The following is a 23,153-nucleotide window of genomic DNA, read 5'->3' on the forward strand; positions in this document are numbered from 1 at the left end:
AAGGTGCGAGAACGAGAGAAGAGGAAGAGGGGTGATTAAAATAGAAATAATTAACATCGCAGTGTTCGGAAGGTGAGGTGCGGGTTGTTTTCTTGTTTTGTAAGTTTTCTGTAATACAGTCTATAGTTGTTTTACAATTTAAAAATAAAAATTTTAAAATAAGGAGTGCCTATTGTACTCTTATTTTTTGGTCTATTACATGGAAGAATTCTCCAGAAATATGAGGATGCGTTCTAAAAATTACGAAAGATCGTAATTATAACGGACAGCTTAATTTTCTAGTGTACAGGAGATATTTCTCTTATGGTTTATGGTCACTGTCACCACCAAGTAGCGTTTCCTGAGACTCTCACAAGTGCTATGGCCAGAGTGGAAGGAACTTGGAAAATCTCTCTTGATTCAGCAAGTTAAGACCCAAAACAAAGGACTTTGAAAAAGGGGGTGGGGCAGCAGTGGGACAAGGGTATAAAAAAAAACAGCAGAGAAGAGCCAAGCTCACCCAGAAATTTTATCAATGTTCAGAGTAAGACGGGGAAGGTTTTGTATTGAAGAAATACATTAATTTCTTGACGTTTACGGCAAGAAAATCATTGAGGAGGAGAAAATATATTACAGGAGATCAAAACATTTGAGCTAAAGACTGAGTAGCCTGATTTTCAAACAAACATTTCGTCTAAAACCCAAGCAAAATATTACTATCGTACATCTGAATTTCTAGAATACAAGAATAAATTTGAATTTTTAAAAACTGTGATTATTAATTTTTCTTATTCAAATAAGTTGGGGTAATCAAAACTATCAAGTTTGACATTACAGCATCAACAAAAGGTTGCTCCTACAACCTAAGGCCAACAGGAGTCCCCAGTCTGGACGTCCTAAAAAGAGAAATTTGATTCAGGTCAACAGTTTACAAACCTGGGAAACCTAACCTCTTGGAGGGAGACATAGCCTCCTGTGGAAAGGTCAGGCTACTTTATAGAGAAAGTTCAGACTCTGGTTCCTGATTGGTCCATTTTAATGCAAATAGAGAATTAAAATGGCACAATCTATTTTATGACCGAGTAGTATTCCATTGTGTAAATGTACCATAGCTTTTTTTTTTAATCCACTCATCTACTTATGGGCACTTGGGCTGTTTCCAAGTCTTGGCTATTGTAAATAATGCTGACATGAACATAGGGGTGCATATATTCTTTCAAATTAGTGTTTCAGGTTTCTTTGGATGTATTCCCAGAAGTGGAATTGCTGGGTCATAAGGCAGTTCCGTTTTTAACTTTTTGAGGTAACCTTATTCCATCCTTTTGCTATTATAGAGTCCTGCAGTGAATAATCTCATGCATAACTTTTTTTTTTGCAAGTGTATCTTGGGATAGTGTGATTACTGGATTCAGAGGGTAAAAGCAAATATAATTTGCCAAATCCATCTCCATGGAAGTTTTATCATTTTGCACATACACCAGCCATGAATGAGAACACCTCCACAGTCATGTCAACAAAGCAAGTTTTCCAACTTGGGATTTTTGCCTACCTGATCTTAATAGAGCTATAATTGGCATTTATCTTATTATGAACAGGGCTGAAAACATTTTCAACTGTTTAAAGGCTGTTTTTCTATGAACTCCTTGTTCATATATTTTGCCTTATCTATATTTGTTATTTTCTCTATTTTTTTAAATTTTTTTATTTATTCATTTTAGAGAGGAGAGGGAGAGACAGAGAGAGAGAGAGAGAGAGAGAGAGAGAGAGAGGAGAGACAGAGAGAGAGAAGAGCTGGAAGCATCAACTCCCATATGTGCCTTGACCAGGCAAGCCCAGGGTTTCGAACTGGCGACCTCAGCATTTCCAGGTCGACGCTTTATCCACTGCACCACCACAGATCAGGCATATTTTCTCCATTTTTAAGAGCCATGTATATATTACATTATGAATTCTTTGTACCCTTTGTGATACAAATTGCAATTTTTACCTAATAGTGATATTTTCATTTCATTTATAATATTTTTTCCATAGAAAAAAAATTTCCCCTTTTCTAGGGAGAGACAGAGAGACAGACAGACAGGAAAGGGAAGCATCATCAAATCTTTGTTGCAGCACTTTAGTTGTTCATTGACTGCTTTCTCGTATGTGCCTTGACTCGTGGGCTCTCAGAGCTAGTGACCCTTTGCTCAAGCCAGCAACCTTGGGCTCAAGCCAGTGACCTTTTGGCTAAAACCAGCAACCATGGGGTCACATCTATGATCTCACACTCAAGTCAGATGGTGAGCCCATGCTCAAGCCAGATGAGCTTCTGCTCAAGCCTAGTGAGCCCACACTGAAGCTGGTGACCTCAGGTCCCAGGCTGGGACCTCAGCATCCCAGGCTGATATTCTATCCACTGCACAACCACCTGGTGAGGCCAGAAAAAATGTTTATGCTGTCAAATTCAGCAATCTTTTGTGTCTAGATTTTGAGTCATAATTGGGAAAGTTTTTCCTTTTCTCTATTTGTCTCTACTTAATAAAGAAATTCATCCCAAGATTTCCATCCATCTTCTACTATTTCTGTTTTCAGTATTTGCATTTAGACTTCTGATACATTTGGTTGTTGTGGGATATGAAGACCCAACACCTCCATCCCAACAGTGACAATTCTAAAGGTCCATCAGCTTCCTAATTTCCCACAGAGTGTTAAGACTGTCGTGGAGAGCAACTCCTCATATGGAATGGGTCCAATTCTATCTTTTTCCATATTTATATCAGTCCCTATTTTCCCCACTGATTTGAGACATCACATCTATCATACACTAAATTTCCATATGTTCTTTTTTATTTTTTATTTTTTTATTTTACAGAGATAGAGAGTCAGAGAGAGGGATAGATAGGGACAGACAGACAGGAATGGAGAGAGATGAGAAGCATCAATCATCAGTTTTTCGTTGCGACACCTTAGTTGTTCATTGATTGCTTTCTCATATGTGCCTTGACCATGGGCCTTCAGCAGACCGAGTAACAGACCGCCTGGTCAGTCTCCATATGTTCTTAGGTCTTTTTCTTATCCTCATTATAATTAACTTATCAAAATAATTTTATTAAAAAGAATATTAGTTTCCTTTCACATAAAGGAAGCTAATGCTTAAGAAATCTGACCAAGCCTGACCAGGAGGTGGCGCAATGGATAGAGCGTCGGACTGGGATGCGGAGGACCCAGGTTTGAGACCCCGAGGTCACCAGCTTGGCAGGCTCATCTGGTGTGAGCAAAAAAAAAAGCTCACCAGCTTGGACCCAAGGTCCCTGGCTCGAGCAAGGGGTTACTCTGTCTGCTGAAGGCCCCCGGTCAAGGCATATATGAGAAAGCAACCAATGAACAACTAAGGTGTCACAACGAAAAACTGATGATTGATGCTTCTCATCTCTCTCCATTCCTGTCTGTCTGTCCCTATCTATCCCTCTCTCTGACTCTCTCTCATCTCTGTTAAAAAAAAAGAAAAAGAAAGAAAAAGAAATCTGACCAAGATCACTAAGCTAGTCAAGATCACTGGAGTAGAATTTGAAACTATGGGTGTCAGGACCTAAAGGTCATGCCTTCTCCACTACAAGCCACTTAACAAAAGGTGTACATTCCCTTTCAGAACCAAGTGGACAAGATTCTGTAAATCCCACGTGAAGGACAGCTACAGAAAATCTGCTTAAGTTCATGCTTAGCCTAGGACAGTTAGTTATTAGAAAACCGCAGCAGTCTTTCAGGGATATTACTAAATTGTCTACCCTAACCTATCACTTGTTTTCTAAATACTGTTTATGGTTCAAACTTGGTTGGTTGCCTTGTGATGTGGGAAAAGCGGGCCAAGGTCGAATTGAAAGGACCCCCCACCCCATCCCCACCCCCTATACTGAAGTAGGTTCACAGAAGTGTTCAGTGAAACGTCTGGTAACAACGTGCAAGGGCAAGCTGACATTGCCTTAGAATCGTGCGTAAAACTGGTGTCTTGAAAGCTGAAGTGTGGGAAAGTCCGCATGGTCGGGTCTATTACTATCCGGCTATGTGTAATCAGCACTTTTTGCACACGGTATGGGCCTAACAGCTATACTATATGTCGACCCCAGGTATGCATGCGTCCGTCAATCACTCAATCCACAATTAGGTACAAGACTGTGACAACAGGACACGCACCCGCTACAAATACATCAAAATTCCTAGCTTTCCGTGACTACTCCCACCTTCCTGCTGCCTTCTGCTGGGGAAAACGAGGACGAAAAGAGGCGGCTTCAGTATTCAAACACCGCCAGTTCAGCAGTGAACTCGCCAAGTGGTCACACTCGGGACACAAGAACCAGACGCCGAGACAGTCCGCGCCCCGGGTTTCCTGAAGCCCCGGCAACAAGAGCGGCCACTTCCGGAGCCTCCCCGGAACCTCCGGGCAGGATAAGCGGGTTCCGGGGAAACTATTTAGGACCGGGACTACTTCCTGCCGCTGAGCCCGGGCGACCGACCGAGAGGAAATAGCTGGAGGAGCGGAATTGGCTTGCGGTAGCGGCAGTCGAGTAGGAGGCGGCGGGCGGAGGAGGCAGGGAGGCTGCGGCAGAGGAAGAGTATCAGAGCCAGAGTATCAGAGCCGGTGAGTTAGCTGCCTTGGAGCAGCGAGAGTGGAGAGCGCCCCGGGCTCGCTTTGCAGATCTGTGCTCCGGAGTTGCCGGCCGGGTCGCCTGGTGGGGTGAGGGCCGTGTTTCGCCCGCCGCCTGGCAGTCGCCGCCGAGGAGGGGCTGTCGGCCTCGGGGCTGGGCGACGCGGGGCATCAGGCTGCGCGCTGGGTGCCGACGACAGCCTTTCCCCGGAGCCAGGGGAGGCGCTGGGCTGCCCGAGACAACCGCCCCGGACAGGGTTTGGGGTTTGGAAGAAGCGTTCCATCTAGCGCTGGGGACCGAGTGAGGTCTTCCCGAGTGGGTGGGGACATTGCACGCGGGCTGAGGGGAGAGCGGGGAAAGAGGTTAATCGGGAGCCCTAGTTTCTCTGTACAAGTCAGGCTGCCCGGGCTGTCGGAAGCAGGGTGGTTCTTATGGGCAAAATGCCTGCTCTGCTTCTGTCACTTGTGGACAAGTTAACTGCGCTCAGATCTGTTGTCAGACCAGCACGTCCACTGTTCGAGCTATCATGTTAGGGCCGCTGTGGGCGTCTGGTGAATGCTCTGTAGGTATAGGTGACGGTGAGGCCCGAGGTAAGTGTCTCCAAGCACTTTTTGAAGAGAGAGCACTAACCTAGCCAGCAGAACTTTCCCTCGCCTTTGCTTAAAAACGTTTTAGCGTTCAGGGTAAGGACAGTCCTCGTAAAGGTATTAGGTAAAGGTTATGATTGTGCATCTTGCAAAAGGTCCGTGAGATAATAGGACATACTATTGTTTATCACCGAACGGAATGATTATGTGGAGATTGTTAATGGAAGATCAGCAATAGTTTTTTTTTATTAAGTTACTGCTTTTCTGTTGTCTTAGGTTCGGCTTTAGAGTGTGGTGAAGGGTACTTTTCATGGTGCATGGAAGGAAAGCCAATGCGCAGGTAGGCATTTAGGAAGAAAGCCTTCGGTTTCACTGATTGAAATCTAGCACATAATCATTAAGGGCTTCACTAAATTAAAAAAGAAAAGGTTTATAAATCTTACCAAATTTTGCTTGGAACTAATGATTCTTGTTAAAAAATAAATAAAGATATCAGGAATTAGCTTTATAAATATAGTAATATATAAAACTTAAATTTCTAAAGAGTGATATGAATATTATGTAGTTAATATTCCATTTTGTTTGGTAATATTTTATGATAATCATTAAGTATACTATCATATGTGAGTTTATTATAGTCTTCAATTCTCTGTAGAATGTGGAGGGTTCTGTTGCCATAAAAGTATAATGATTATTTATAATACACTGCCCTGAATGTCTGGTTATAGTTTTAGTTATTTCATTGATGTTCAGTAATACATTTATTTGTTCTGTTCATTAAAATAGCTGCATTGCAGGGAAGACTGAGGAGTAAAAATATTGGACATAATAACGTCCATAGGAAATTAGAGCAGTGTACAGGAAAATATAGAAAATTATAGGTCCTCCAAAACCCAAAATTTAGTAATGGTTTTTCTCAATCTGTTCTAACAAACAGGACTACAGTCTTTAGTGAGACAAAATTAGCCCAGTTCAATTTCTTCATTTTTTTTAACTCATTTTACATTAATTGAACTATATTTAGTCATTTGTTATTTAACATCAAAGATAACTGTGGCTGACCTTTTTAGAAAAATAAACAGTTTATGATGGGCGTATGACTTACAACTTAAAACCAGGAGCAAGAACCAGAATATATATCTTTTTCCAGATCTGTTACTGATTTTTTTTAATTGACCTTGAGCTGTTCACCTCAGTTTACGTCTCTGTATCTGACCAGGATATTGTGAAGTACTGAATGCTTACATATGCTTTGAGATCTCCAGATGAAAAGATGTTACAGATATAACAAATACTGTTAGCTTATTTATATGTTACTCTATAGTAGCAATAATATTTGACTGAAAGTACATGAAATTAATAATATATATATAAATACTTTGTCACTTCAGCTGGTTTCAGAAACTACTGATTGCTTCTCACCCTCAGTTGCCATAAATGTTATATGTTATGTAATTGCTAAAATAAGAGCTTATTATTCTTTAAAAAGAGAAGACACAGCGTGGGATTGTTTTTATCAGTACTTTCCATATAAAATTTTCATTTACTTACATCTTTTTTTCTGCTTATTTATATAATACTGCCATTTCTTCAAAATCACTTTGAGAACTTTTGGTGCCCTGAAGTTACAGCTCTTTCTTCATCATCATCACTTGGCCAGAGCCTGGCCTCTGCACTGCTCTCTGGTTTTACTTTTACCCAGCGCCTCCATTAGGTGATGATCACACTTCTAAAGGATATTTGCTTATTGGGCTGCCATCCTTGCCCCTGCAAACAGAAGGCAGTTTCTGGAAAGTAAAGTTGAGTTCATATTCAGTTGCTATTGGAGAAGCTTTGAATGAGAAGTAACTCCATTGAGATTATTTGGGTACATATTCATTTTCCCTACAAGAGTGTGACCACTTTGGGTCTCACATGTCTTCTGTATCCTATATCCCTGTAACCTAATGATCACTGAATAACTTTGAATGACTGAACTGTATATGCAGACATTTCCCCTGGGGGCAGGGACTATGAACAAGACTGGAAATAATTATAGTTGTAAAAGGTAATGCATAATTATAAGGTTTTGTGAAATGGATTGATGATTTATTAGGAAAGCTTTATTGCATTTATTTAGCTATTTTGTGTATATGATACATAATTTTAAAAGATAAAATAGGATATTCAATGAAAAGCAAGTCTCCTAATGCTGACCCTAGCTCTCAGTTTTCCTCTTCAGAGGCAACCTCTAAATCAGTTTGTTTGTTTGTTTGTTTGTTTTTAATTTTTTCAAAGTTAAAAGTGGGGAGGCAGTCAGAAAGACTCCTGCATGCGCCCCACTGGGATCCATCCGGCATGCCCACCAGGCGGCGATGCTCTGCCCATCTGGGATGATGTTCCATTACAACTGGAACCATTCTAGTGCCTGAGGCCGAGGCCATTGAGCCGTCCTCAGCGCCCAGGCCAACTTTGCTCCAGTGGAGCCTTGGCTGCAGAAGAGGAAGAGAGAGACAGAGAGGAAGGAGAGGGGGAAGGGTAGAGAAGCAGATGGGCGCTTCTCCTGTGTGCCTTGGCCAGGAATTGAACCTGAGACTTCCACACTCTGGGTCTACACTCCACCACTGAGCCAACTGGTCAGGGCCTGTAAACAAGTTTCTTTTTTTTTTTTTTTTTTTACAGAGACAGAGTCAGAGAGAGGGATAGACAGGGACAGACAGACAGGAACGGAGAGATGAGAAGCATCAATCATTAGTTTTTCATTGTGCATTGCAACACCTTAGTTGTTCATTGATTGCTTTCTCATATGTGCCTTGACCACGGGCCTTCAGCAGACCAAGTAACCCCTTGCTCTAGCCAGAGACCTTGGGTCCAAGCTGCTCAGCTTTTGCTCGAACCAGATGAGCCTGTGCTCAAATTGGCGACCTCGGGGTCTCAAACCTGGGTCCTTGGCATGCCAGTCCAACGCTTTACCACTGCGCCACTGCCTGGTCAGGCTGTAAACAGTTTCTTAATGCATTCTTTCACAGACGTACTACATAAGCAAGCATATATAGACTATCTCCCCTTTTTAAAAACACTAGTGTCACCATATCATGCATATTCTTCTGTATCTTTCTTTTTTCACTTAACAAATTATCTTGTACTTAGTTACAAATACATACAAACCTATCTTATTCCTTTCAATAGTTACATAGTATTCCATTTTTTGTAGGCACCATAATTAACCAGTCCTTTTGAGGGACATTTAAGTTATTTTAGATGTTCTGCAGTTACAACAAATTTTGCAACGAATATCCAAATGCGAAAGTACAGAATAAATTCTTAGATGTAAAACTGCCCAGCCTGACCAGGCGGTGGTGCAATGGATAGAGCATCGGACTGGGATGTGAAAGGACCCAGGTTCGAGACCCCGAGGTCACCAGCTTGAGCACGGGCTCATCTGGCTTGAGCAAAAAAAAGCTCACCAGCTTGGACCCACGGTCGCTGGCGCAAGCAAAGGGTTACTCGGTCTGCTGCCCGCGGTCAAGGCATATATGAGAAAGCAATCAATGAACAACTAAGGTCTCGCAACGAAAAACTGATGATTCATGCTTCTCATCTCTCTCCGTTCCTGTCTATCCCTGTCTATCACTCCCTCTGACTCTCTCTGTTCCTGTAAAAAAAATTTTTTTTAAATTAAAAATAAAATAAAACTGCCTAAAAAGTATGTGCATTTAAAAATTTTGGTAGACCTGGTTGGATAGCTTAGTTGTTTAGAACATCAGCCTGATGTGAAGGCGGTTAATGGGTTCAATCATCAGTCAGGGCACACACATATGAGAATCAAACAGTAAATGCCTAAAGAAGTGGAACAACAAATCAATGTTTCTCTTTCTCTCCCTTCCTCTCTCTAAAATCAATAAATCAAATATTTTTAAAAAATAAATTAGCCCTAGCTGGCTAGCTCAGCAGTAGAGCGTCGACCTAGCATGTAGAAGTCCTAGATTCAATTCCCAGCCAGGGCACACAGGAGAAGCGCCCATCTGCTTTTCCACCCTTCCCTCTTTTTCTCTCTATCTCTTTCTTCCCCTCCTGCAGCCAAGGCTCCACTGGAGCAGAGTTGGCCCGGGCACTGAGGATGACTCCATGGCCTCCGCCTCAGGCACTAGAATGGCTCCAGTGGCAACAGAGCAATGCCCCAGATGGGCAGAGCATCGCCGCCTGGTGGGCATGCCGGGTAGATCCTGGTCTGGCACCTGCAGGAGTCTTTCTGTCTGCCTCCCTGCTTCTCACTTCAGAAAAGTACAAAACAAAAAAAAAGAAGAAGAAAAAGTAAATAAATAAAATTCTGGTAGATATTGATTATTTCCCCTCTTTAGAGATTATACCAAGCTACAGTGTCACCAACAATGTGCCTGTTTTCTAGGATATTATTTTTAATCATTTATTTCATTTAGAGACACTAAAACATTTTGCACTGTAACTCTTCCATCTGCCCTTGAATATATAAATGGAAATTGAGCCTGATTTTATTGGAAATTAGTTTATTCTCTCACCAGGCATTTATATAGTACCTGGTCTATACCTATATACTGCATATATGCAGATGAAGTGATGGAAAGCTATGTAAAAAGACACTAATACAACATGAACGGGATTCACTAGAAATTAAACACAGAGAAAGGAACCTCTGCCTGGCAATGAGAATTTCAGACATTGTGATTTCTGAGCTCGATCTTCTAGAAAGGATAAAAATTTGCTTTAAAGTAAAATGTGCTTTAAATAATAAGAATTTAAAGAAGAGAGAGAATAAAAGACACCATAAAAAAAAAAGGAACAGCTGTGCAAAAAAATAAAAAAGACACCAAGACCTGGAGTGAATGACATGTGTGGAACGGTAAGTATATCTGGAGTGTAGAGTATGTGGTGTAGGAGTAGGGGGAGGAAGAGGAAAAATCCTGCAAAATGAGGCTGCAGCCGTATTTAAGAGCCAGCAGACACTGTTATGCACATCAGATTCATTCTTTGGGCTGATATTTAGGAAGCAAGGACAAGAGCTAGAAAGAAGGCAGAAATGATTGCAAAGAATCTTATTTGAAGGAGTTGTAGTTTAGATGAAAGTGGAGGACCTAAAATAAATCTATCAGTGGCAATTGAAAAATGGATGGAATTAAGAGTAGTTTAATAGTAAGGTGACCAATCGTCCTCCTTTAGGGAAGACAGTCCTTTTGTAAGTTCCGTCCTCCCTCTAAAAGTGTCCTCCTACATGTCCTCCTTTTTGATAATAGAAGACTAATCTGTAAATGTCCGTATTCGATCGATGCAGAGTAGATCCATTGCGTGTGATGTGACGTATTTATATCTAAATGAGTACTTTTTCTTACAATTATTAAAAAATAGGCATGTAAGCATAATTACAATATAAAATGTTACAAATTTTTTTATGCATTTATCATATTACAGTGTATTATTGTTGCAATGAATAAAATGTTCCTTTTATTTACGATATTGTTTTCAGTTTATTTTTGTCCTTTTCATTGTAAAAAAGTTGGTCACCTTATTAATAGTGAAATCAGAAGGATTTGGTGGTACAGAGAGGGAAAGGTACCAAAATAAATTCAGCTAGGACAACCAGGCACTGCCAGGATGAGATGACAGATATGGGAAGAGGAACAGGTTTCAGGAAGCCACAGTATCTAGGAAACAGCCAGGTGGAGCCAGCCAGCATGTTATTAGAATATGGGTCTGGGGCAGGAGAGCAGTTTGGAGACTTAAAAAAGGAAATTGTGAGTCATCAGTGCACACACAGAAGGTTCTTGAAGTTGTAGGCATGACTGAGGGTAGAACAGAAAGGGAGGATGCCAAAGACAGAACCCTAGGGAGTACCAGAGGTATCTAAGGTGCAGTCTAAGACAAAAAACCTGTGAAGATTCTAAAATGGGTAAGAGGCTTTAGCTTCTTGTTTTATATCATTGTATCTAGAGTTTGATCAGTACTTTTTACTCACAGTGAAGATCAGATGAGCTTCTCCTTGAGTTCAGCTTCAGAAGACAGAAATATCCCATTCAGATCTCATATCTTTAGAATTTCCTCTACTAGTCAGTCTAAAATGTATGCTTAAAAATAGTAGCTAAGAGATACTGCTTGATCTGGCTGTTCCGTAACACCTCCCCCCCCCCCCATGCATTCTCCCCTCTACCGCAGACACAGGAAATGAAATTACACTTGTATCTTAGCCTTTGCACTTGGGGTGACTGTGTAACAGAGCTGCCAATGAGATGCCAGCGGAGTTCCTGAGGGACACCCTAGGAAGGCTTCTGCTCTCCTGACATAAAGGGAGACCAGCGGGCTTGCATGGTCTTTTGCCTGCGTACTTCATCTGGTCTTGATTGCTGGGCCAAGGCACCCAGTGCTGACCCTTCTTTATCCAAGAAGCACTGAAAATGTTGTAAGGCTGAAGTATTCATGACCTATTTTCAGATTAAAAGCTGGCTTTCTGGTGAATTAGGTATGGGATGTAGTGCCTAGTGCCGTGATGGCGAACCTTTTTATAAAAATTGCCCACTTTTGCAGTGCTGGTCAACCTGGTCGGGAGGGTTTTTATAAAAAGGTTCACCATTATGGACCTAGTGTGTGCCCTTCCAACAAGGAGAACTGACACTTAAATGATAACAGATGTTATTTCTATTTCAAGGATTTGTATACTCAGACTCTAGCTCTATCTATTCAAGTGTGTTTAGGACTTTAAATGAGGGTCAAATCGGCTGAATCTCTCTTCTAAGCACAGACTCTTAATTTCCAAATCAAAACAAAAGTTCTAAAAAATATAAAAGGAGCCCTGGCTGGTTGTCTTACTGGTAGAACGTCACCCGAGTTTGATTCCCAGTCAGGGCACACAGGAGAAGTGCCCATCTGCTTCTCCACCCCACCCCTCTCACTTCCCGTCCTGCAGCCATGGCTAATTGGAGCCATTTGGCCCCAGGTGCTGAGGATGGCTCTGTGGCCTCTGCCTTAGGCGCTAAAAAGGGCTCAGTTGCTGAGCAATGGAGCAAAGCCCCAAATGGGCAGAGCATCGTCTGGTAGTGGGCCTGCCGGGTGGATCCCAGTCAGGCACTTACAGGAGCCTGTCTCTCTGCCTCTCCTCCTTTCACTGAATAAAAAATAAAGTATAAAAGGAGAGATGTCCATTTAGACAGGGAACACAATCATAAACTAAGGAAAGATTCTGCAGGTCTTTGAACTAAGAGATAAAATGGATTATAAATGCTTTAGAAGCAGAGACTATGTTTCCTAAACTTTTTATCATGCTTGATTTTAAATTTTCTTAGCCACTTATAGAAAATGACTCTTCCCTCAGTGAGAAATATTACTTTGGGAGTATAAGATCTGAGGAATGTGTGACATGATAGTTCTGAAATCTGAAGTTGACTCACATATTTTGGGTGAATGGAAATGTTATTTACTTAGGGAGGTACCAAAGTTATAGCATTCCTTTGGTAAACATGAAGAATATTTAAGATGTTTGATTTGTTCTTTGGTTTATTCCTTCTGTATGCATATGATTTGATTCTTCTCACTGCCATTTTAGGAGATACTAGTATTCATGGGAATGACCCATCCATTGACCTAGCCTACATTTCCCTGCCTTTCTAAATTCTTATGACTTTAACCAGCTTTCACATCAATGATTCATTATTAGTATCACCAAGACAAATTCTCCCTGAAATCAGCAGTCCTAATAGCTTGCTTTCTGACCATACTCTCTTGAATGCTCTCTCCTTGTGTTCATTGTCAGATCAACATACCATTGCCCCATCTGTTTTCACACAGTTCACTTCCACAACGTCTTCAACCATTTTCTAGCCATCACTCAACTCCCTGTTTTGTCTGTAATATTTCCCAGCTCTAGATTAAATTTTTATTTATTTATTCATTTTAGAGAGGAGAGGGAGAGACAGAGAGAGAGAGAGAGGAGAGACAGAGAGAGAGAAGGGGGGGAAGAGCTGGAAGCATCAACTCCCATATGTGCCTTGACCAGGCAAGCCCAGCATTTCCAGGTCGACACTTTATCCACTGCGCCACCACAAGTCAGGCCCAGCTCTAGATTAATACAGGCATTTATAGCCTCTGATTTGGGCTGCTGATTACCTCTGGATAAAACCAGCCACAGAGAATTCATGCTGCTACTATATTGAATCTTTAATATCATTTGGGCCAAGTGTTACCCAACAGTGTCTCTGAGTCTTAACGTTTACTCATTCCCCACAGCAGGTATTTCACATCCTGACCCATTTTCTCATGAACCTGTTACCACTCTGCTCACTGGCAGATGATGACCTGCCACCCCCAAGTCCCAAGTTCACAAAAAAACAAAATTGAGGCCATTAAGTATGAACTTCCCTGATACTTCCTTACCCCAAAATAAATCTGTCTGCATCCACATTATCTTCATCCCACTCCCTTCCTCTGATCACTGTGGTCCAAGATCCAGGCCTCTGGTTTTGTTTCTGTACACTCCCACTCTTTTTTTTTTCTTTTTTTTTACGGAGACAGAGAGAGAGAGAGAGAGAGGGATAGATAGGGACAGACAGACGGGAATGGAGAGAGATGAGAAGCATCAATCATCAGTTTTTCGTTGCAACACCTTAGTTGTTCATTGATTGCTTTCTCATTATGTGCCTTGACCACGAGACTACAGCAGACCGAGTGACCCCTTGCCCGAGCCAGCGTCCTTGAGTCCATGCTAGTGAGCTTTGCTCAAACCAGATGAGCCCACGCTCAAGCTGGCGACCTCGGGGTCTCGAACCTGGGTCCTCTGCATCCCAGTCCAACACTCTATCCACTGTGCCACCACCTGGTCAGGCTGTACACTCCCACTCTTTAAGGATTCGCTCTGTAATTCTCTCTCTCTTACATATATATATATATATATATATTTTTTTTTTTTTTTTTTTTTTTTTTTGCATTTTTCCAAAGCTAGAAAAGGAGGCAGTAGACAGATTCCCTCATGCGCTTGACCAGGATCTACCTAGCATGCCCACCAGGGGACGATGCTCTGCCCCTCTGGGGCGTTGCTCTGTTGCATCCAGAGCCATTCTAGCGCCTGAGGCAGAGGCCACAGAGCCATCCTCAGCGCCCGGGCCATCGTTGCTCCAATGGAGCCTCGGCTGCGGGAGGGGAAGAGAGAGACAGAGAGGAAGGAGAGGGGGAGGGGTGGAGAAGCAGATGGGCGCTTCACCTGTGTGCCCTGGCCGGTAATCGAACCTGGGACTCCTGCACACCAGGCCAATGCTCTACCACTGAGCCAACCGGCCAGGGCTCTTACTCATATTTTTTAATTTTTCTCTCCTTCTGGTGGTTAGAATCAGTATATAATTATTTTCCAGTCTTGACCTCTTCAAGCAGATATATTGTAACTTCTTTACACAGCCAAGCTTCTTCTATAAATGCTCTATACTCACTGCCTCTCTCTTCACCTTCATTGACCACTGCCAGTGAATGAATACCTCTGAGTTTTTAGTTTTAGTTTCATTTTTTGAGAGAGAGGGAGGGTGGGAGGAAGAGAGGGAGACAGGAAGTGGGGAAAGGTGAGCAGCATCAGCTCGTAGTTTGCCTCACTTTAGTTGTTCATTGATTGCTTCCTATCTGTGCTTGATGGGGGTAGGGAGGCTCAAGCCAGTGACCCTGGGCTTCAAGGCAACAACCTTGAGATCATGTTGATGATTCCCGTGCTCTAGCTGTGCTCAAGCCAGCAACCTCAGGGTCTCAAGCCTGGGACCTCAAGCATCCCAGGTTGATGCTCTATCCACTGCACCACCACTGGTCAGGCAGGTTTTTACTGGAAGTTTAGGGACAATGGAGGGGGCCATAAAGTTTTTCAGCCAGTCACCATTTTCTCACTGGCTGTCTCTCTTCTTAGATTACAGCACTCCACCATTTAAAAAAATCTCCCTTTCCTTTGTCTTATAAGTCTCCCTTTCTCTCCCGAAAACTTTCTCCCTTTGTAATTACTGTTACTTATTATACTGAACAGTTTAGTTCTCATTGTCATGATCTTGATACCTCTAGAACAGAGTTTAAGAAACAAATTGCTCATAGGTCCTCAGGGCGCTCATATCTGTGTACGGAATGGCTTCATACGGGACAGTAAGCATGGTGGTTAAAAGCCTTCTTGATTGTTTATGCAGGCGGTAAAATTGTCCTTTAACTGCTCAGCTCTCTATTTGAGTCTTTCACTTGTCAAGCATATTCAGTGCTATTTCTGCCAGACTTCAGGAATTATGAACAGTTGTACTCTAGAATACATAGTCACCTGTGGGCTGAGGCCAAGCACAGAAAGACTGTACTTAGAAGTATCCACTTTGGGCCTGACCAGGTGGTGGCACAGTGGATAGAGCGTCTGACTGGGATGCGGAGGACCCAGGTTCAAGACCCGGAGATCGCCAGCTTGAGCACAGGCTCATCTGGTTTGAGCAAAAGCTCACCAGCTTGGACCCAAGGTCGCTGGCTTGAACAGGGGTACTCGGTCTGCTGAAGGCCCACGGTCAAGGCACATATGAGTAAGCTATCAATGAACAACTAAGATGTCGCAATGAAAAACTGATGATTGATGCTTCTCATCTCTCTCCGTTCCTGTCTGTCTGTCCCTATCTATCCCTCTCTCTGACTCTGTCTGTTAAAAAAAAAAAAAGACCTGGCGTGCGGGGGACCCGGGTTCGATTCCCGGCCAGGGCACATAGGAGAAGCGCCCATTTGCTTCTCCACCCCCCCCCCTTCCTCTCTGTCTCTCTCTTCCCCTCCCGCAGCCAAGGCTCCATTGGAGCTAAGATGGCCCGGGTGCTGGGGATGGCTCCTTGGCCTCTGCCCCAGGCGCTAGAGTGGCTCTGGTCGCTGCAGAGCGACGCCCCGGAGGGGCAGAGCATCGCCCCCTGGTGGGCAGAGCGTCGCCCCTGGTGGGCGTGCCGGGTGGATCCCGGTCGGGCGCATGCGGGAGTCTGTCTAACTGTCTCTCCCCGTTTCCAGCTTCAGAAAAATTAAAAAAAAAAAAAAAAAAAAAAAAAAAAAAGAAGTATCCACTTTGAAGAAACAGGTTGCTGTTGGAGATGGGAAGAGCCATGTTCTTGATCTTCAGGGTCATACCTTTGTAATGAAAACAGTTATTTACTCTGTTTCCTCACTTGTAAGACATGCAGTTGATTCAACAACAGCTTTTTAGAATTGTGAATATTGTTAAAGGTGCGCAAAGCTTTTTGTACTAGCTGGCAGTATTGCGGGTATTCATCCATATGACTGATAGCTCAGTATTCTTCAGTATCACTAGTTTTGTTCTACGCTCCTTCAGCTCACAGACTAAAGATTCCTCTGAATTTTGTCCGGCCCTACCAAGTATCCATAGCATCCCAGTGACACACTACTTTTTATAACCTGTGCTTGTGACTTTCCCCCCCTTTTTTTAAGGTTTTTTTTTTTACTTTTTTAGAACCATTGTGATTGACTGAGAACTAGGCATCTTAGGATAAAGGAAATATAGCACTACATATAAAGTTAATTTTGGACCATGGCCTCTTTTCCTTCTGATCTTTTCATGCAACATGAGCTATATTTTACAAATTTTGTGCTGAATCTTAGAGCAATTTAAAATATCACCCAGTAATAAAGGGAAATAAACATTTATGTGTTTTAGGAAAAAAAAGGTTTAGGTAAAACCAGGTTAAGGAATTAAAACCCATAGATCATAATTGAGAAATGTTTTTCATAAATTTTTATTACTGTATTGCAGGCAGTTGTAAAAGAATGGCCCATCAGTCCTAGACTCAGTGTTGAGATGAAGAAAGAATTGTCCTTACCTTATGGAAGTGTGTAGTGAAAGTGCTCTGCTTGGAATTAATACTGTTCATTCCTCCAGAGACTTTAAGGAAGTGTATCAGTTCTAGAGTTCTTAGAAAGGGAGCGCTTTGGGGCTTAGTTCTGCCTTTTGGTGACCTGCACGTTTCCCTGTCTCTTGACTTGGGAACCGTTTCATGGCAGGAGTGAGCTTCCAATAATACGGCCACCTTCTCTTCCCCTTGTCCCACTATTCCTGTAGGTGTACCAACATTCGACCAGGAGAGACTGGAATGGATGTAACAAGCCGCTGCACCCTTGGAGACCCCAACAAACTGCCAGAGGGGGTTCCCCAACCTGCCCGCATGCCCTATATCTCAGACAAACACCCTCGACAAACCTTGGAAGTGATCAACCTCCTAAGAAAGCACCGGGAGCTGTGTGATGTGGTGCTAGTGGTGGGCGCGAAGAAGATCTATGCCCACCGAGTCATCCTGTCCGCCTGCAGCCCCTACTTCCGAGCCATGTTCACAGGAGAGCTGGCAGAGAGCCGGCAGACGGAAGTCGTGATCCGGGACATCGACGAGAGGGCCATGGAGCTACTGATTGACTTCGCCTACACCTCCCAGATCACCGTGGAGGAGGGCAATGTGCAGACCCTGCTGCCGGCCGCTTGCCTGCTCCAGCTGGCGGAGATACAGGAAGCCTGTTGCGAGTTCTTGAAGAGACAATTAGATCCTTCTAACTGCCTCGGTATTCGGGCTTTTGCCGACACACATTCGTGTCGCGAGTTGCTAAGGATAGCCGACAAGTTCACTCAACATAACTTTCAAGAGGTGAGTTGTGCTTAGTGGTTTGAATGTATTCATAATGTCATTTTCAGGACAGCAGTATGGGTTCACACTGCTAACTAACACATACATATCTGCTTGGGTAGTTACTACTGATTCCAACTCATAATATTAAAGAAATATGTTGTAAATTCTAAACCTGGTTTTTATTTGAGAGACCAATTTTGTGTTTGTCAGTAGAAGTTAAAGTTTAGGGATTAGCCTGGCCTGTGGTGGCACAGTATATAGAGCATCAACCTGAAACGCTGAGGTCTCCAGTTTGAAAACCTAGGCTTGCCTAGTCAGGGCACATACAACAAGCAAGCAGTGAACAGCTAAATTAAAGCAACTATGAGCTAATACTTCGTGCTTTCCCCCTTCTCTCTCTGTAAAATCAATAAATAAAATCTTAAAAAAAGAAAAGTTTAGGGATGAATTGTCCCTAGTCATATTCATAAAAGGTTGATTTGTAAGCCAGAATCCAGTTTATTAATTCACAAGGAGATGTGTCTGATAGGATACTTAGTATCAGTCATTTACATGAAGCGTGTCCTTCCTGATTTTATGGATTATTCAGCAGAATAAATTATAGGTCAGGGGTTATTTGGTGAATAATCAGGAAAAAAATGAAATTAAATGTTAACAAAAGAATGTTTCATTTATTCATGCATTTAATAATTGTAAAGCTACTATGTTTCAACCACTATGCTTGGGAACAAAGGTTACAGTAGTGAACAAGACCTCTAGAGCAGTGATTTTCAACCTTTTTTTTCCATGGCACAAACACACACTAATTACTAAGGTCAGTGCCCCTGACAAAATACAACCATTTTCATCTCATGGCACAAATAAATTAGTTACTAAGGGAGAAGAGGTCAGGGCCCCTTTTTCTTTAGTAATTAGTTTATGAGTGCGTGAGAAACAAAGGTTGAAAATCACTGCTCTAGAGGGTCTATTTTACTGTAGTTTATAATCTAGCAGGGAAGATAGCCCCTGAATGCACAATTACACAAATAATTACTGTAATAGGTATTACAGAGAAGAAGCCCTGAATTATTTAACAGTATATTACAGAGAGATTTAACTTTGGTTCTAGAACAACTCATGCAAAATTCTGAGACATGAAGAAGTATAACTAGTTTGAGGAACAGAAGGGAGCCTAGTGAGACCCAGAGAGTAAAAGGGAGGATCTTATATGTATAATGACTTTACAGAAAGAGCAGAGCCAGATCGCCAGACCATGTGAAGAATTTGAAATTGAACCATTAAAGTGCTTTGAGCAAAGGAAAGACATGGTCCATTATATACGATAATCTGTTCACCAGATAACCTCAAATAGATCAAAGACTTAAAAATACTGAATGAAACCATGAAAATATTAGATGACATGGAGCAATTCCTTTCTAATCTTGAGACAAAGAAGACCTAAGTGACTAACCCAGATAGCATTGAGGAAAATACTGACAGATTTGACTATGTAAAAATGAAACATTTCTGCATGGTAACAGAAAGCAATAATGATTCAAAGACAAACTGGGGGCAAATATTTGCAATTCATATCACAGGCAGTAATCTTAATATATCAAGAGCTCTGACTGGTCAGTAACCTAGACCAAAAAAATGAACAGTAAGCAGAAATCCAGATTCCCTAAAATGTACAAAAATCTGCTCAAGCTTGTTCGTAATGACCGAAACATGAATTGGAAATACACAAAATGCTATTTTTTATCTATCAGAGTACAAATAACCAGAAGTCTGATTGCACACAGTTGATCAAGTATTGGAGAAAATAACTACATTGCTAGTGAGTATAAAATGATACAACCCCTTTGAAAGGAAAACTGGCAGTACCTATCATAATTACACACTTCTTGCACACACTCAACTCAGCAATCCCATTTCTGGAAATTTTTCCTACAGATGTGCTGGAGAGGACTGTTTGAGGTGCTGAGATCATGGGTTTCGATTCAGATACATTCAGCTTGAGATACTTGTGAGATATCTAAACAGAGATATTGAGCAAGCCACTGTTTATATGAATATCTTAGAAAAGAGATTAGGCTAGGGTTAAAATTAAGAGTCATCAACATAGTAATTAAGTCACAGTAATGAAACTTTATCCTTTTTAGGCAGGATATAATCCAGAAGCCATAAAAGAAAAGATTGATACATTTGATTGCATAAAATTCTTAAACTTTTTAATAACAAGAGCACCGTAAACAAGGTAAAAAAAAAATCGATGCCAATGAAATCACCTAGTGGGGAGAGAGAAGGAGAGAAGGAAAAATCCCTAAAATGTTTCCAATATTAAAGGATCGTTAGCTAAAGAGCAACTGGCAGAGGAAACTGAGAATAAATAGAAGAAAACCAGGAGTGTGGGATCATGGGACGCTAAGGAAGGGGTTAGTTTATGAAGGAGGAAATACATATGTTTACAGAAACTGACTCAAGAAGAAATAGAAAATTAGAGTAACCCTATATTGTACAGGAAATTACCATAATAATGTAGGACTTAAAATTCAGATCTCCTGTAAACTCTTATTGAAAAAGAATATACTGCCTGGCCAGGCGGTGGCACAGTGGATGGAGTGTCAGACTGGGATGCGGAGGACCCAGGTTTGAGACCCCGAGGTTGCAGCTTGAGCACAGGCTCATCTGGTTTGAGCAAAGCGCACCAGCTTGGACCCAAGGTCAAGGGTTTACTCAGTCTGCTGAAGGCCCACGGTCAAGGCACATATGAGAAATCAATCAACGAACAACTAAGGTGCCACAAAGAAGAATTGATGTTTCTCGTCTCTCTCCCTTCCTGTCTGTCTGTCCCTGTCTGTCCCTCTCTCTGACTCTCTTTGTCTCTGAAAAAAAAGAAAAAGAAGATACATACTTCAAGGCATTATTTTATCCTGGTTCAAGGATAGACTTCGGTGCTAGATTTGCGCTAATGGTAGATCATTAATATCTTTTTCTTGTTGGCGGAAAAGGAAAAGTGACATTTTAACCATAGTTGGTTTATCAAGAGTATTATTTTTACTCTTTGTCCTTAGTGCTAAACAAATATTTTCTCACACAAATTTTCATGTCTTTTTGCTATCTAATATTTCCAGTAAGTGATATCATTGTCAATATCATAGTGATACACTTACAAACTTTAAACATAGTGATCATTGATACTTAGATAACATCTGGTTTATAGTCATTAAGTCGAGGGAAAACATCTATGCTCTGACAAGATCCACAAAGAATGTTAAGGCACTTCACAAAAGTATACTATACCTTACTTGTACTTACAACAGAGTGAAGAGAAAATAAGGGGAGAGGAGGATGCAATATTGGGTTAAGTTTTGTACACTGTGAAGACTGGCACACTTAATTTGGAGGTAGGCCCCAAATTTGGCTCTGAACTTTCTAGCCCCCAACATAGGGGTTGCCAGATAAAATACAGGGAGTCCAGTTAAATTTAAATTTCAGATAAACAGCAAATAATTTTTAGTGTAAGTATGTCCTGTATTTTTATTTGCTAAATCTGACAATGCTGCCACAGAGAATACAGTGCAGTCATTCTAACAACTAAGCCACTGGCTAAGCAACCTAAAATTTAAAGGTTACCTATTTAATTTTCGGAACCCCAGGTCACTCAGATGATTTGAAAACTTTTGCTCTTCACCAGATCCCTCCTGCATGGACATCACACATAGCACAGAGTTGTGCATGAGAGGACAAACCACGTGGAGTGGAGCGTGACCGTTCCCCTCCTGCCCTGCACCCTGCCCCTTTTCTCTGCACACTCATGGCAAGAGTTACAGGCTCTTGGGATTTGTGGCCAGCACACAGAACAAGCTGATACCCTTGTCACTTCTCCATTCTGACAGTTCCCTAACCCTGGGTAAAGATAAAGTATTGGTGTTTGTAGTGTGTATATTTTATATTCACACACGTATCAGTGAGTTAGATATACAGATCAATATCAGAGTGCTTTGGTCCTCAGGTTTTCCTAGGTCTGACTCTAATAGTCAGTCTTGCTTGTTAAATTACTGACATCCTTCTCTTTTTTAAACTGGTCCCTCGGGGCTTCTGCCCTAGATGCTGTCCTATCTGTACTAATCTTCCTCAGAAAGCTTTTCGTGAAATTTTTATATGCTTCATATTTCTGGAGTTATAATTTGGTATAGTTTAGTTTACTCTGAATATTTTTGATACCTCATTTTAGGAAAAAATGATGTTATTTGTCTTAAATTACTTGAATGACAAATTATTTTTCCTAAATTTTGTGTCCTCTGTACCCTCCTTTGTTTCCTTTTTTAAATTAATAAACCTTATTTTTTAGTGCAGTTTTAAGTTCACGTCAAAACTGAGCAGAAAATACAGAGTTTCCTTATACCCCATTTCCACACACACACATACACAACCTCCGCCGCTCTCAACCTCCCACACCAGAGGGGGACATTTGTCACAACTGATGACCCTATACTGACATGTTATTATCACCCAAAGTCTATGATTTACACTAGGGATCTCTCATGGTATAAGAGCTATGTATTTTGACAAATGTGTAACAGCATGTGTCCACCACTGTAGTACTGTGCATGATAGTTTCATTGTTCTAAAAATAGTTCTCCCATCTTTTGTTTTCTCTTTGAACTTTTCTTCCCTTCTGTTTTGAACTTCAGCTCTCCTGTGGAGTAGAGCTTTGCTTCATAATCCTTCAGAAAAATATTGAGACAGTAAATTAAATATGATCACAGGTTTATTTTTTATTCTTACCTCACTTTGAACAGGTGATGGAAAGTGAAGAGTTCATGCTGCTTCCAGCCAATCAGCTCATCGATATAATATCCAGTGACGAGCTGAATGTGCGCAGTGAAGAGCAGGTGTTCAACGCAGTGATGGCCTGGGTCAAGTACAGTATTCAGGAAAGGCGTCCTCAGCTGCCCCAGGTACACAGAAATGCTTCTCTGAGTAACTGCTTTGTACTGGACAAGATAATATATATTCAGCTTGCCAAAAAATCCCCAAAACAGGTATCACTGTCCTTTATATAAACTGTAAGAAAGACCATCTGTTCAAATAATGAAGGAGATAAGTGTTTAATCAGCATGAACTTTTTGTTCCTTTGCTTCCTCTCTGTTTTGCATCAACTCTAGGTCTGGGCTGTAACACAGGTCAGAACCCCAATGGTCCAAAAAGAACAAAAGAAAGCCAGGGTAGTGATTTTCATGCTTCCTTTCCATATGGCTTGGAAATCCCATGACATTTTGAAGAAAAAAGGGACAATATGGGGCATAAGTGGGCACTAATTGAAATGGTTGATGTTCTTATTATTATGACTGTAGTCTTTAGCAATTTAATAGGATATT

At 41.6% G+C, this 23,153-nt stretch overlaps 2 protein-coding genes across 4 annotated transcripts in view; one reads left to right on the plus strand and one right to left on the minus strand.

Annotated features, from left to right (window-relative positions):
• The window catches only part of ANKRD45 (ankyrin repeat domain 45), a 38,750-nt gene extending 34,426 nt beyond the window's left edge, over nucleotides 1–4,324 (minus strand). The window contains exon 1 of one of the 2 annotated variants that reach the window (XM_066255114.1): nucleotides 4,197–4,324. The gene's annotated coding sequence lies outside the window, so the exon portion shown is untranslated. Of the gene's footprint in view, nucleotides 1–4,149 lie in introns of both variants that reach the window. The other variant, XM_066255116.1, reaches the window with a different exon arrangement.
• A 132-nt stretch (nucleotides 4,325–4,456) lies between these two features.
• The window catches only part of KLHL20 (kelch like family member 20), a 33,114-nt gene continuing 14,417 nt past the window's right edge, over nucleotides 4,457–23,153 (plus strand). The window contains exons 1-4 of one of the 2 annotated variants that reach the window (XM_066261180.1): nucleotides 4,457–4,594; nucleotides 5,465–5,528; nucleotides 17,235–17,808; nucleotides 22,575–22,733. In XM_066261180.1, the coding sequence (XP_066117277.1) occupies nucleotides 5,506–5,528; nucleotides 17,235–17,808; nucleotides 22,575–22,733 (756 nt within the window). In that variant the 5' untranslated portion in view covers nucleotides 4,457–4,594; nucleotides 5,465–5,505. Of the gene's footprint in view, nucleotides 4,595–5,463; nucleotides 5,529–17,234; nucleotides 17,809–22,574; nucleotides 22,734–23,153 lie in introns of both variants that reach the window. The other variant, XM_066261181.1, reaches the window with a different exon arrangement.

The sequence above is a fragment of the Saccopteryx bilineata genome, chromosome 2 (assembly GCF_036850765.1).
Source record: "Saccopteryx bilineata isolate mSacBil1 chromosome 2, mSacBil1_pri_phased_curated, whole genome shotgun sequence".
Taxonomy (NCBI): Eukaryota; Metazoa; Chordata; class Mammalia; order Chiroptera; family Emballonuridae; genus Saccopteryx; species Saccopteryx bilineata.